Source organism: Callospermophilus lateralis, chromosome 6, assembly GCF_048772815.1.
Source record: "Callospermophilus lateralis isolate mCalLat2 chromosome 6, mCalLat2.hap1, whole genome shotgun sequence".
NCBI lineage: Eukaryota > Metazoa > Chordata > Mammalia > Rodentia > Sciuridae > Callospermophilus > Callospermophilus lateralis.
The window spans coordinates 6,231,104-6,244,990 of record NC_135310.1 but is presented as its reverse complement, the minus strand read 5'-3'; the positions used below and the strand labels follow the sequence as shown (position 1 = coordinate 6,244,990).

The following is a 13,887-nucleotide window of genomic DNA, read 5'->3' as shown; positions in this document are numbered from 1 at the left end:
AGTCCTGTGCTTTAGTACAGGACCAAAGGACAGACTCTCCACACAGGTTCAAGGTGTCAGAAAGGCCACTGTGGCTGCATTCACTTATCCAAGGTTAATATCTGTTAATTAGGCTTCTGCGGCTAAACAGCTCATGAGGACTACAGTTGCACAAAAAGTAAACCTAATCCTTTAAAAGCCGAGCACAGCACACCAGGAAAGCACAACTGTTCCTTTCCCACTTAAGTTTTCCTTTCTGTGTCTCCAGAATAAACTACTCTAATGCACACATTAACTTTATCTGCCATTTAACTTAGAGCAAAAGAAAATAAAATTCAGAGTAGGCACCTACTGAGGTTGATCCACTAACTGAAGCTATCATCCAAGTCCATCTACAAATAATAAATGAAGGAGAGCATGTACTTTCATGTTTATTCCCATAAGTGACTCTGGTATACAAATTTCCAAAGATCTTTTTCACATAAAATTGTTATTGTTCTCTGACAATAATGGCAGAGCTGAGACAATTATCTGGTAAAAGGAGGAAAAGATGGAATTTGGTAAAGAATCCAATGGTTGGGGGACTAACGTAGTAGGTATAGGCACAAACTCTTGTTTCTTAAATTCTTCTCTAAAGCATGATGGCTCTATTAAACCAAATGTCATATGTCATGCAATTGGGTAGAGGAATCAGAGTTAGATAATGGAGTCAACAGGACAGAATGTGAGGAACCAGGACTTCAGTGAATGCTAATGATGTTTCATGGTGTGTGATCTCTTTTGTTTGTCAAGTTTCCTATGAGAGAGGCTCCTGCCCAACACTCTAATTAAATGCATGCTACACTAAGGTCTGGGCACAGGCTCCTCGGGAATCTCACTCCCTCGACATGGCCTGCTTAGGAACCTGAGCTCCAGGAGGACAATGGTGAGAGGTCAGCCTATTAAATAATAGGCAACCTCAGCCTCTTGGAGCTCAGGAAACCTCAGCTCCCTTTCCTTCAGATGGGTGCTTATCCATGGCAATCGTTGAAGATGGTGCCTCAGTCCACGGGGAGCAGGAATGGCAAGACTTTCTTTCAGAAGGAAAATGATATTTCTGAGAGTTCCAAATTATGCAAAGAGGTGAGCAATGCAGGGATTCTTTGTAACTGACACACGCAGATGAAACCAGGGTCTCTTGAAGTGGGCATTTGCTCTGCACAGATGATCTCCCTGCGATTCCAGACTGTGACCTGGAGCAGTACGTACCAGCTCCTGTAGGAATAAGCCAGCTCCCCATAGGAGGGTGTCTCCTGTACCTAATGAAGGAGGCCACGTAAGTGCCCCCAGCAGGCATACTTCAGGGCAGAAGCTTGGCAGAGTCCTGCAGACTGAGCGTCCTTTATCCAACTGCATGCACACTTACGTGCAGGAAATCAGATGGCTGTCCTCTGGATACCCTGGCGTCTAGCTCGGTTTCCTCCTATGATCATGGGGGGAAGGAACCTCATTGGCCATTTATACTGCCATTGGCAGAATTCTCTCACCCACAAACAAAAATTCATGGTGGAAATGCATTTGATGCTTTAAATTTATCCAGTCTTTTTCTGTCCTGCATTCACTAGAGAAAGTAAAATAATTTTAAATAAATTTGGTTTACAAATGCAACAATTGCATTCCTAAATTCTTTGCATTACCTAAATGTATGATGCTGATAAAAAGGAAGCATTTTTTTAAGTGAATGTTTTCTGTCAGCATTATAACCACAATGGTTACATGATGTGATCATTTATTTCCTAAATCCGTAGCACATGACTCCCAATTGAGTTCAGAAAATATGTACAACTGGGTTACACAATTGTCAAGAACTATTTATTTTCTGTTTAGTTGAAATATTTGTAAAGGCTTTGTGAATAAATACTAATCATGTCTATTCAGATCTGTAAGGTGCTAAAGATTCTGTTTAAGTATTCCATGAAGATGCTTTAATATTTCTATAAGTTTTATTAGACCTACACTCTTGGTAAAAAATTTTCTTTAAATGTCTCTGCTTATTAGTTCGATTATTTTTCTAATTTCTTATGTTAAAATCACTCATTCATTAAGTACTCTACCTTTAAAACAGATAGAAATAACAAACCTGCTTTCTAAAACACTGTTTTATTTGTTCTTTGAACATGGATAAATAATCTGGGATTTTTTTGTTTCTGTTTTTCAATTAATCTTTACTTTGAGGTGCTTGTAAATTCTTAAGCAATTGCAAGAAACAACACAGCACATGGATCCTTCTCAAAAATAGACCATATATTATGCCATAGGGCAACCCTCAGTAAATATAAAGGGGTGGAGATAATACCATGCATTTTATCTGATCATAATGGAATGAAACTGGAAATCAATGATAAAAGAAGGAAGGAAAAATCCTACATCACATGGAAAATGAACACTATGTTACTGAATGATCAGTGGGTTACAGAAGACATAAAGGAGGAAATCAAAAAATTCTTAGTGATAAATGAAAATACAGAGACAACATATCGGAATCTATGGGACACAATGAAAGCAGTTTTAAGAGGGAAATTCATCACCTGGAGGTCATTCCTCAAAAAAAGAAAAATGCAACAAACAAATGAGCTCACACTTCATCCCAAAGCCCTAGAAAAGGAAGAGCAAAACAACAGCAAATGTAGCAGAAGGCAAGAAATAATTAAAATCAGAGCGGAAATCAACAAAATTGAAACAAAAGAAACTATTGAAAAAATTGACCAAACTAAAAGTTGGTTCTTCGAAAAAATAAGTAAGATCGACAGACCCTTAGCCATGCTAACGAAGAGAAGAAGAGAGAGAACTCAAATTACTAACATACGGGATGAAAAAGGCAACATCACAACAGACGCTACAGAAATACAGAAGATAATTAGGAATTATTTTGAAAACCTATATTCCAATAAAATAGAAGATAGTGAAGATATCGATAAATTTCTTAAGTCATATGATTTGCCCAGAGTGAGTCAGGAGGATACACACAATTTGAACAGACCAATATCAATGGATGAAATAGAAGACGCAATCAAAAGACTACCAACCAAGAAAAGCCCAGGACCTGATGGGTATACAGCGGAGTTTTACAAAGCCTTTAAAGAAGAATTAATACCAATACTTTTCAAGTTATTTCAGGAAATAGAAAAAGAGGGAGCTCTTCCAAATTCATTCTATGAGGCCAACATCACCCTGATTCCGAAACCAGACAAAGACACCTCAAAGAAAGAAAACTACAGACCAATATCTCTAATGAACCTAGATGCAAAAATCCTCAATAAAATTCTGGCGAATTGGATACAAAAACACATCAAAAAAATTGTGCACCATGATCAAGTAGGATTCATCCCTGGGATGCAAGGCTGGTTCAATATACAGAAATCAATAAATGTTATTCACCACATCAATAGACTTAAAGATAAGAACCATATGATCATTTCAATAGATGCAGAAAAAGCATTCGACAAAGTACAGCATCCCTTTATGTTCAAAACACTAGAAAAACTAGGGATAACAGGAACTTTCCTCGACATTGTAAAAGCTATCTATGCTAAGCCTCAGGCTAGCATCATTCTGAATGGAGAAAAATTGAAGGCATTCCCTCTAAAATCTGGAACAAGACAGGGATGCCCTCTATCACCACTTCTATTCAATATAGTTCTCGAAACACTGGCCAGAGCAATTAGACAGACAGAAATTAAAGGCATAAAAAAGAAATTAAAGGCATAAAAATAGGAAAAGAAGAACTTAAATTATCACTATTTGCAGGTGACAAAAACCCAAAAGGATCTACAAAAAAACTGCTAGAGTTAATAAATGAATTCAGCAAAGTGGCAGGATATAAAATCAACACGCATAAATCAAAGGCATTTCTGTATATCAGCAACAAAACTTCTGAAACAGAAATGAGGAAAAACACCCCATTCACAATATCCTCAAAAAAAATAAAATACTTGGGAATCAACCTAACAAAAGAGGTGAAAGATTTATACAATGAAAACTACAGAACCCTAAAGAGAGAAATAGAAGAAAATCTTAGAAGATGGAAAAATATACCCTGTTCATGGATAGGCAGAACTAACATCATCAAAATGGCGATATTACCCAAAGTTCTCTATAGGTTTAATGCAATGCCAATCAAAATCCCAATGGCATTTCTTGTAGAAATAGATAAAGCAATCTGAAATTCATATGGAAAAATAAAAGACCCAGAATAGCAAAAACAACTCTAAGCAGGAAGTTTGAATCAGGCGGCATAGTGATACCAGATATCAAACTATACTACAGAGCAATAATAACAAAAACAGCATGGTACTGGTACCAAAACAGGCGGGTGGACCAATGGTACAGAATAGAGGACACAGAGACTAATTCACAAAGTTACAACTTTCTTATATTTGATAAAGGGGCTAAAAGCATGCAATGAAGGAAGGATAGCATCTTCAACAAATGGTGCTGGGAAAACTGGAAATCCATATGCAACAAAATGAAACTGAATCCCCTTCTCTCGCCATGCACAAAAATTAACTCAAAATGGATCAAGGAGCTTGATATCAAATCAGAGACTCTGCGTCTGATAGAAGAAAAAGTTGGCTCCGATCTACATATTGTGGGGTCGAGCTCCAAATTCCTTAATAGGACACCCATAGCACAAGAGTTAATAACAAGAATCAACAAATGGGACTTACTCAAACTAAAAAGTTTTTTCTCAGCAAGAGAAACAATAAGAGAGGTAAATAGGGAGCCTACATCATGGGAACAAATTTTTACTCCTCCCACTTCAGATAGAGCCCTAATATCCACAAAGAACACAAAAAATTAAACAATAAGATAACAAATAATGCAATCAACAAATGGGCCAAGGACCTGAACAGACACTTCCCAGAGGAGGACATACAATCAACAAGTACATGAAAAAATGCTCACCATCTCTAGAAGTCAGAGAAATGCAAATCAAAACCACCCTAAGATACAATCTCACTCCAGTAAGATTGGCAAAAAAAAAAAAAAAAAAAAAAACTATGCTCTTATAATACTTCTCAAAATGGCCTGTGGTTATATTCTCTAGGAACTGGGAATTCAATGAATTTTTTAAGAAGTTGTGATGCCAATTATATCATACTTTACAAATATCATTTGCCAGTTAAAAAGACAGCCCCACTTTTTTTTAATTTTTAAAATTTTCATGAGCCTGTGGTCTGAAGTTATCATCTCCCAAAGTACCTAGAGTGAGGCACCAAAATATATTCTCCTAAAAGAAGTTGAGACTCTTAAGTGTGAGAAATACTGCCCATGCCTCAGGTGACCACATATCAGCTTGGCCAGGACACTGTCAGCATAAACCTTTATCTGGGAATAATTACTACTTGTAATTGTTAATGGTGTCTTTTTCATTCTCCAAAGTGTTCTACTTTGCATATTTGGTTATATTATCTATGATAATCATGAAAACAGCAGGCATATTCACCTCCCATGAGTGCACCCTCCTCAGCACAGCAAGTGGTGATTCAGCATTCCTAAGTGTGAAGTAGCTCATCTGCAAGGGCCACTTCATTTTCTTAGCAGGAAATTCTCACTTTATATCTTGTGTTTTTACTATAAAGCATGACACCTAGGATGGTAAAGGGTAACTAAATAGTAAAATAGTTGCAAATATATATGCTAGAATTATAAGAATACCAAAGAATGCTAGAATTCTGACAATAAAATGACACCAAACACCAATTTAACATGTAACTGCCAAGCATTTAAAATGAAACTTTTATATGAGAACATAATTTGCCATCTTTTCAAACCTAAGATCACTAACCTGTGCTCCAATAAAAGTTCCATAAACATCAAGGGATATTTTTCAATGTTCTCAGATATACTTAAACTCATAATTCTATTAAAATATAAGATAATCTGAAAGGATTAAAAGAAAATTAATAAAATTATGATAAGTGATAATATCCCTATTATCATATTTTTAAAACAATCATTAAGGTAAAATACATATTATCAGTTCATAGGGGTCTGCTAGTATATGTTTCCCTATGGTTTAACTTTTTATAACTAATATACGAATTCTATAATCCAAAAAATTATATCCCAAATATTTTGAAAAGGAAACAATAATGTGGTAAAAAATTTAAAGGACATTAATATTAACTTTCAAGAATTTAGTTTAACAACATTTACTTATGTTAGAAGTGGTTTAAGTCATTCACAACATCCTTGTGTGGTTTTTTAAAAAATTATTAGGCTAATATTATGTTTGTAATTTTTCCTATAATAACAGGCAAACTTTCTTGCAGATTACAGGAACTTGAATTCTTCTAACCACCAGCCATGGTTTACCTTATCAGTGAAAGCCAATTTTCACCAATTTTGAAATATGTACTGTATATATCAATAAAAACAGAGTCAATTAAATAATTTGATTTCTCAGAATCATTTAGTTTTTGTTAATACTTAAAACATTAACTATTAATGTCCAAATATTCCTGATCTTCTAAATTCATATTTTTAATGTCATAAATCTCAGAAGAATGATAATAATAAACTGATGTCCTTTGAGAGTTACTAAAATGACCAGTTTTATGAAATGATGGTCTCCAAATAAATACATACATTTAAATTATCATAAAATTGAATATTTGTTTAAAAGAACTTATGAACATCTAGATAAATCCTATCAAACAAAACTTCCTATGAAAATGAACAGCTATATTTTTATGTTGAAAATCAAATTCATTATTACAGATATCATATGAATAGAATAACTTCACTATTGCATTAACATTGTCTTGGCTATATGATGGTTAATCAATCATATGTGTCAACATGGTAGAGCTGTGGGGCATGCAGATCCTTGGTCAACATTATTCTACATAAGTCTGTGAGAATGTTTCTCAATGAGATTAACATTTGACTAGGTAGATGGAGTAAAGCACATTGCCTGTATGTAATATATACACATTATATTGGTTCTGTTTTTGGGAGACCCTGACTAGTAAATGTACTGATGAGAATCATAATATAGCTGATATGAACACATGAATTTTTTTTTTTTAGACAAAATCCATATAAATTCTCAAGTCCCTGCTATTTTAACAATTCATCTAGTTGTAAAGTGTACCAGTTTGGGTAAATTTAACTATATTAGAATCTTACTTTTCTTATAAAATTTTGAATAATAAGTTAAAATTATAGAGGTGATTTCAGATATTTTGGTATGGGTCAGATTTGGGGAGCTGGAGAAAGGGTAACCCATCGTCAAATGGGTCCTGAATACCCCATTGCAATACTCTCAATATCAAACACTGCGACTAATGTGTCAAAGATTAATATATATAACATGTAGATAGAAACAAGAGATTAAGAACATGCACATAAACATTGCTTATAAAGGAGGAAAAATCATGTAACTTTCCAATTTGCTTCTAACAAACACAGTGTGTGGCAGATACTTGCTTTATGAAAATATATTTTAAAGGCAATAATACTATTATGATTTTTTAAAAATTTTTTTTATTAGCTACACATGACATTACAATGATCTTGGCAATTCATACATTTGAATCAATTGAGGTATAATTTCTCATTTTTCTGATTGTACAGATTGCAGAATCACACTGGTCATAGAGTCACCTATAAACATACAGTAATCATAATGTCTATTCTATTCTGCTAATTATGATTTTTTCTGAACACTTCAGTTACAGTTTTCTATTTTTACTAAATTTGTTTAGGGTAACTAAGTCTTTTCAAGTTTGCTAAATTCACATTCTATAATTCTTAAGATGAGTAAAACCTATGTATTAAAATGGTCAAAAACTTATGTATGAACCCACAGACTTTATTTATAAACCCATACGGTTTATTCACAAACCCGCAGAGTTCTTTCTGGTGAGAATGTTTAAATGTCATGCACACATAGGCAGAGCAGTGCAGTGACGTATTTGCGCTGTTACCATTGTCTTCCCTCTTACTTACTGCAAACACACCCAAGATCCATGATGAATGGAGGCTGCGCCAAGGTGCTCACTTAGATTCTGAAGTAACTGTAATGATGATGACAATCACGATGCTGACAATGCCAGTAACTGCTGACATTTACACAGTGTTTACTGTATGCAAAAGCTGCATATAAATAAACCAATTTATCCCCCACAAAGCCGCAACAAGATAGGTTCTACCATTTTTGTTTTACAAAGGAGCAAATGGAGACAAAAATCCAAATTCTCAAACTGTGTAATATACATTTAATAACTGTTATCCTCAATCTGATATTAAAAACTAGATACTCCAGTAATGAATCAAGAGCTAAATTATGATGCAAACACTATAGACTATTATTCATACACTTAGAAATGAAGACGATACAACATGGAAAATGAATATGATATAATGTTGGGAAATAATCAGAATACAAAATATAAAGTGCTATGTCCACATCAATTGTGACATTGTGACGTTGCAGACATCAGCTCTGATAAAGGCCAGGGAGGAGCTGCGGTGCAGCATGGTATGGACCTCCTTCTCCACAGCTCCCCTGTGGTCTCCCTCTCTCAGTGGCAAGCTGAGCCCATGGCTCTGCCTCTGAGGTCCTGACCCCTGGCTTTCTCCAGCTACTTTCCTGGACTAAAGACCTGGGGGCCCCAGTCACCCAGTCATTAGGCCAAAGGAGTTCTTCCTCATGCGCCAGCTCTCCACCGCCCAGATGCTTCACTTCGCCAGTGCCTCCCTTTTCAAACTTTGCCCTCTGTTTAAAATTGGTGTGGACATAGCATTTTATATTTTATATTCTGATTATATATTCTGTATCCAAAACATCAGTCACTGCTTCTCTACCTTTATATGCTCCTTCATTGGAACAGGAAATTTTTTAATTTTCCTTTTATCCTCAAAATTCAGAGGGTCTTCAGATTGTCCTCAAAAGTGTCAATTTTTTGAGGCGCCTTCTGTGGTGGCTTCTCCCCTTGCTACAAATTAAAGGAAACGCACATGTGACCTCACCCGCTGCCCCTCCATACCTGTACCTACTCCAGCAACTGTAATACGCATGATCCCTGTGTCCATGGTCCTAGAGTGTGCCCTCCACACTCCAGAGCTGCTCTCGGTGGCCAGCTAGACATCTCCGCACAGGCACCCTGCCAGCACCCACTCCCACCATTCACAACAGGTCACCATCCTGACCACAACTGAACTTCATATTCCTGTTTCTCCCATGGACACCCCATTTCTCCAGGTCTCTAGGAATGAACTACAATGCCAAGTCACTCAAGATCTGTCAAATACAGCTCCAAGCTCCCTGGCTTTCCCACCTTCCACATCTCCTCTCTGTTCTAGAAGAGCACCAGCCGGCCTTCTGGCCTCGCACTCTCTGAGTTCATCCCTAGGGCAGGGAGTCACTTGCATTCTGTTACTCCAGGAGGGCTTTGCTGGTGACTCCTAATCAGCTGGGCTCTTTCCATCTTTAAAACTTCATGATGCTTTAAAACTTCAGTGGTAATACACTGATGATGATGTTTGACACCCTATAACTATTAAATTCAACCTCATGAAATTGCTGATGATTTTATCTTTGAAAATGGTAATTCCATATAGCTCAATCCAACATGTCTTTTGGTTTCAGATCCCCAGATAGAGAGTTCCAGATGAAGATAGGGGCTGAGTTTTGTCTTTCACTGAACCCCTGAGAAGCCCAGACTATTATTGCAAGTATTTGACCAAATAGAGACTCTCCAATCAATAAAAATATCTTATGCATTGATGTCTGTAAAATCAATAATCAATAGTGATTCATTTAACTGAATATGAAATAGCTAATTGTTTCACCAACCAGTCTACATGGTAGAAAGGAGGAGCCTGAGAAAGTTCTGGTTATATATAGGGATTCAAGGGGCTGTTTTAAAATCATTTATTTTTGAAGGAAACACTCTTGGATTTAGAGGTTGACAACTACAGTGAAAAGCTTTTTAGTTGACTGAAATAAAAAAAAAATCAAAACAGTTTTTAGCACATGCACTTCCCTTATAAAATCAAATTGCCTGAAAGCAAAGCACAGCAGTTTGTGCACAAAGCTTCTTGTCTCACCACCGGCATCGGGAGAGGCAGGAGAATGACAGGGGCAATTTGCATTTCTATAGCTTCTTTGTGTACCCACATTCCAAAAGCATTTCACAAAGCAATAAGTATCAGGGCCCAGAAAAGGCAGTGACAGGATGTGGATACCAGGACAGAGGACCCCGCAGTCAGACACTGAGCCCCCAGGCACAGCAGTGGTCACACACAGTTAGAAACAGGAGAGCAATTAATGGGTGTTCCCTAAGAGATGGGGGGAATGTGTCCCGGGTCCTTCCCCATCACAGGACTTCCTCCTTCCTGCCCCCACTGTCATTTCAGGACCTGTGCCCTCTGTCTGCAGGCACCCACAACAAACCAAGGTTTCAACTGCTGCTCCACGGCTGGCTCTGTGGGGCTGTCCATCAACCGCCTAACTAATTCCTCCCATTCCTACCAAAATCATGACTTCTGATGCATCTGGCTTCAAGGGTGGATGAGTGGCAGGGTGCCATGGAAGCACAGCTCACCCATCGTGTCCGGGCCTATTCTAGGGGCGACTTGACTGAATGGTGGAGAAACTGCACACAAAGGGGTCTTTCTGCTGCTGCAGACTTCCTTCCTGGCCAGCTCAGGAAGGGGCGCTCCCATCCCCGGCAGGGTGTTCTCAGAGCCAGCTGTGAAGGGGCCTGAGCCTGGCCAGCTCTAGGGCCTGGAGCAGCAGCTTTGACTGTCCTCCAGGGGTCACAGTCGGGTTACAAATCCCTTGCAGCGCAGGGACTGAGCAGCCTGATTGGGAACAATTTATTCGAATCCTTCTTCATTAAGATTCAAATGGAATAAGTAAGGTAGAAATTGAACAGACCCAGAAATTGTGCCTCGCTGCTCCTGTAGTCAGTAAACATTTATCCACCAAGCCCAGCTCGTGGGGTTCTCTCCCCCTCTCCTCAACTCGGGGTTGTTCTTCCAACCCTTCCTACTTGCTGTTTTAATGCATTATTAAGAAGGTCAGAATTAATGAAGCAGTGTGGAGTAAAGTTCAAGGAATCCCCAGGCACTATTTATTCTATTAGATCTCGGGCACGAATGTCAGGTTGGCAGAGTAAGCGGCATCAGCCACGGGGCTGGCGGCATCCCAAGAAAGACCCACCCAGGGCGACTCACCTGCACCGTCAAGTCATTCTGAAGCTCCTTCCCTGCAAAAATCACACGCAGCTGGCCAGCTGGAACCCCCTGTCGCTTAGCAACCACTTCCTTGAGCTGGAAGATGCTGGTGTCAGAATCGACCTCCACAGGGAAACCATGGCTGGAGTTGAATCTGACAAACACTGACCAAGAAACGGGAAGAGAGGAAAGAACGAGAGTTACTCAAAGCCCTTAAAGGCAACTGCAGCCCTTCTGAACCCATTTACCCCTCCCCTGCCCTTCAGTGAAAGGCACGGGTTTTCTTTCACTTATAACAGAAAACTTAATAGAGCAATGTTTGGGAAAAACAGGGTTTCCCCGTGGGGTTCCCTTTCACATATTAGTCAGTGACCCGCAAACCAACATTGCCTTTTCCCTTTGACATCCATCCTGGGAAACGGCTGCTTGACTGGAACTGTGAGATCCCCGGGAGTTTGCAAGAGATTCAGCTAAAGAAGCTCAGACAGCCCCAACCAAGTCTGGCTCCTCCACTGTTAAAAATCAAAGGCAACGTGTTAAACAGAAAATCCCAGCCATGTTGTAGACTGGGGGACAGGCCCTTGGGCTACGTAAGCCCGTGGTCCGGGCCGAGAGGTTCCATCCGCTCTATAGATGTAATTATTTGCTTCTCTTTTAAAGCCAACCCCTTCATCTCTCTATTGGAAGCATGTTCCAGGGGACCACAGGCGGAATCCCGGCTGTCGGCAGGCTGTCTTGTCACTTAACATTGTCCCGCACCTCCTCAGTCTCTCAGGGCTTCCTGCCTTTCCTTGCCGTCCCTCCCCTCACTACCCTACACTAGCTACTTGCACTAGCTTCCCGACTGGAGTCTTGGTCCTCACTTTTCCCTTCCAAAAACGCTTTACTCCATTCTGCAAAATAAGTTTTACTAATTCAGAGCTCTGACCTTGTGCAAAGTTCAAATCCTTCAAAGCCTCATCCCGTCCTCTGGGAAGAAAAGGCAAGGCCCCCTCCTCTGGCACAAACCACACTCCAGAATTTTCTAGGTTAGTTCCTGCAGGTATTCTGCTAAGAGAACTGCTCCCAGAACACTCCTGCACCCAGTATCTTCCCTTTATTCAAGCCCCCGCTTCATCTCTCCTGCTGAATCCTAACCCAGTCAGTGCCCCAATCCCCTCATAGGGATCAAGTGAGTGGTGACTAGCAGGTAAGATGTGGCTGGAGGTAGTGGGTCATTGGGGGCGTGCCTTTGGGGTTTATATTTTGTATTTGGTGACTGGAGACACTCTCTGCTTCCCAGTGTGATGTTTTGAGCTGCTTTCTTCCACTCTTCCACCATGATGTTCTGCCTTGCCTTAGGCCCTGAAGAATGGAGTCAGCCATCTATGGAGTGAGATCTCTAAAACCATGAGCCCCTAAATAAACTTTTCCTCCTTAAAATTGTTCTTGTCAGATCTTTTGGACACAGTGATGAACAATGCTGATTAAAACAACATATTTCAGAGTTAGGAAGACCTGTCATCAATCCTATGTGCTCCTTTATGTACTCAGTAGACTGAGGGCAAGAGTCTTCAGGTCTCAGTTCCTAATCTTAAAAATAGGAATAAACTGCAGACAATGTTATGTGGTGCATTAAATAAATATTTAAGTGCTTAGATAGTAATCTTCAAAAATGGTGACTATTCGAATATGTCTTCACTATTTGGGGCGTTCATTTTACCTTCTCTAAAAGATGGTAAACTTCTCAAGAATGGATACTCTCATTCATTTACTGCCTTACTGCTTTTAAATGTAGCACTAGAAGATCTCAACTTGAATCGAAACAAAATAATAATTACAATGTCAATAATCATCAGGCACTAACACATGCCAGATGCTACACCTTACAGGAGCTTTTATCTGAGCCCCTCAAGGATCTGGTCAGGTTGTTATTATTGTCCTTTTATAATAGAACAGTGAATGAAGGCCCAGAGAATTGAAATCACTTTCCTAAGGACATCAACTTCTTTGTAATGAAATCATAATTCAAATTCAGTTTGATCTCACTCTCAAACTCATCCCATTTGTACTGTAATAGGATGCCTGAAACATTCTCAGGATTGTCCACATTCCTTTCCCTGATGATAAAAAGATCACAATAATGATAAAAAAGGCCTTCCTAACATAATTCAGATATTCCCTTCACTGTTAAGTAGTAAAAAATGGGATTAAAAATAAACAACAAACAAAACAAAATCCGCAGAACTCCAGTGAGAAGCTAAGACCAAGGATCAAGGAATGATGGTCTCAGATGCAATGAAATGAGAACAACAAAAGGGAGCAGGTGGCGTCAGAGATACCACTAGAGCAAGAGCCTGGCACGTGGTTAGCATGGGGGAGGTTTAGGAAAAGCAAGGACTGGAAGTGATGAGTGTTCCAATCAAAGAAAATTCCTGAAAAAATCCCAATGCGAGGAGAGGGTACTGTGGATGTACTTGTAAGTAGATTGACAGTAGAGGGAAAGAAAAATACTGGGGGTCTTGAGATGTAGTCACAGCATCCTCAGATCAAAGACTACAGACAGCCAATCTACCAGGTGAGGACCAGAACAGGCAAGGGCTACACAGGACAAAGACGTGGCCCAGTTCTAAATCTGATTCCCTACTACTGGGAACAAATTTTCTGAAAAAAGCAAAACACCATGGGGGTGGGGGGAGC

At 39.1% G+C, this 13,887-nt stretch overlaps 1 protein-coding gene across 2 annotated transcripts in view; it reads right to left on the bottom strand.

Annotated features, from left to right (window-relative positions):
• Window positions 1-13,887, bottom strand: part of Prkn (parkin RBR E3 ubiquitin protein ligase) — a 1,240,480-nt gene that overhangs the window by 1,012,893 nt on the left and 213,700 nt on the right. For both annotated transcript variants that reach the window (XM_077109619.1, XM_076858057.2), the window contains exon 2: window positions 11,209-11,372. In XM_077109619.1, coding sequence (XP_076965734.1) covers window positions 11,209-11,372 — 164 coding nt within the window. The remainder of the gene's footprint in view (window positions 1-11,208; window positions 11,373-13,887) is intronic.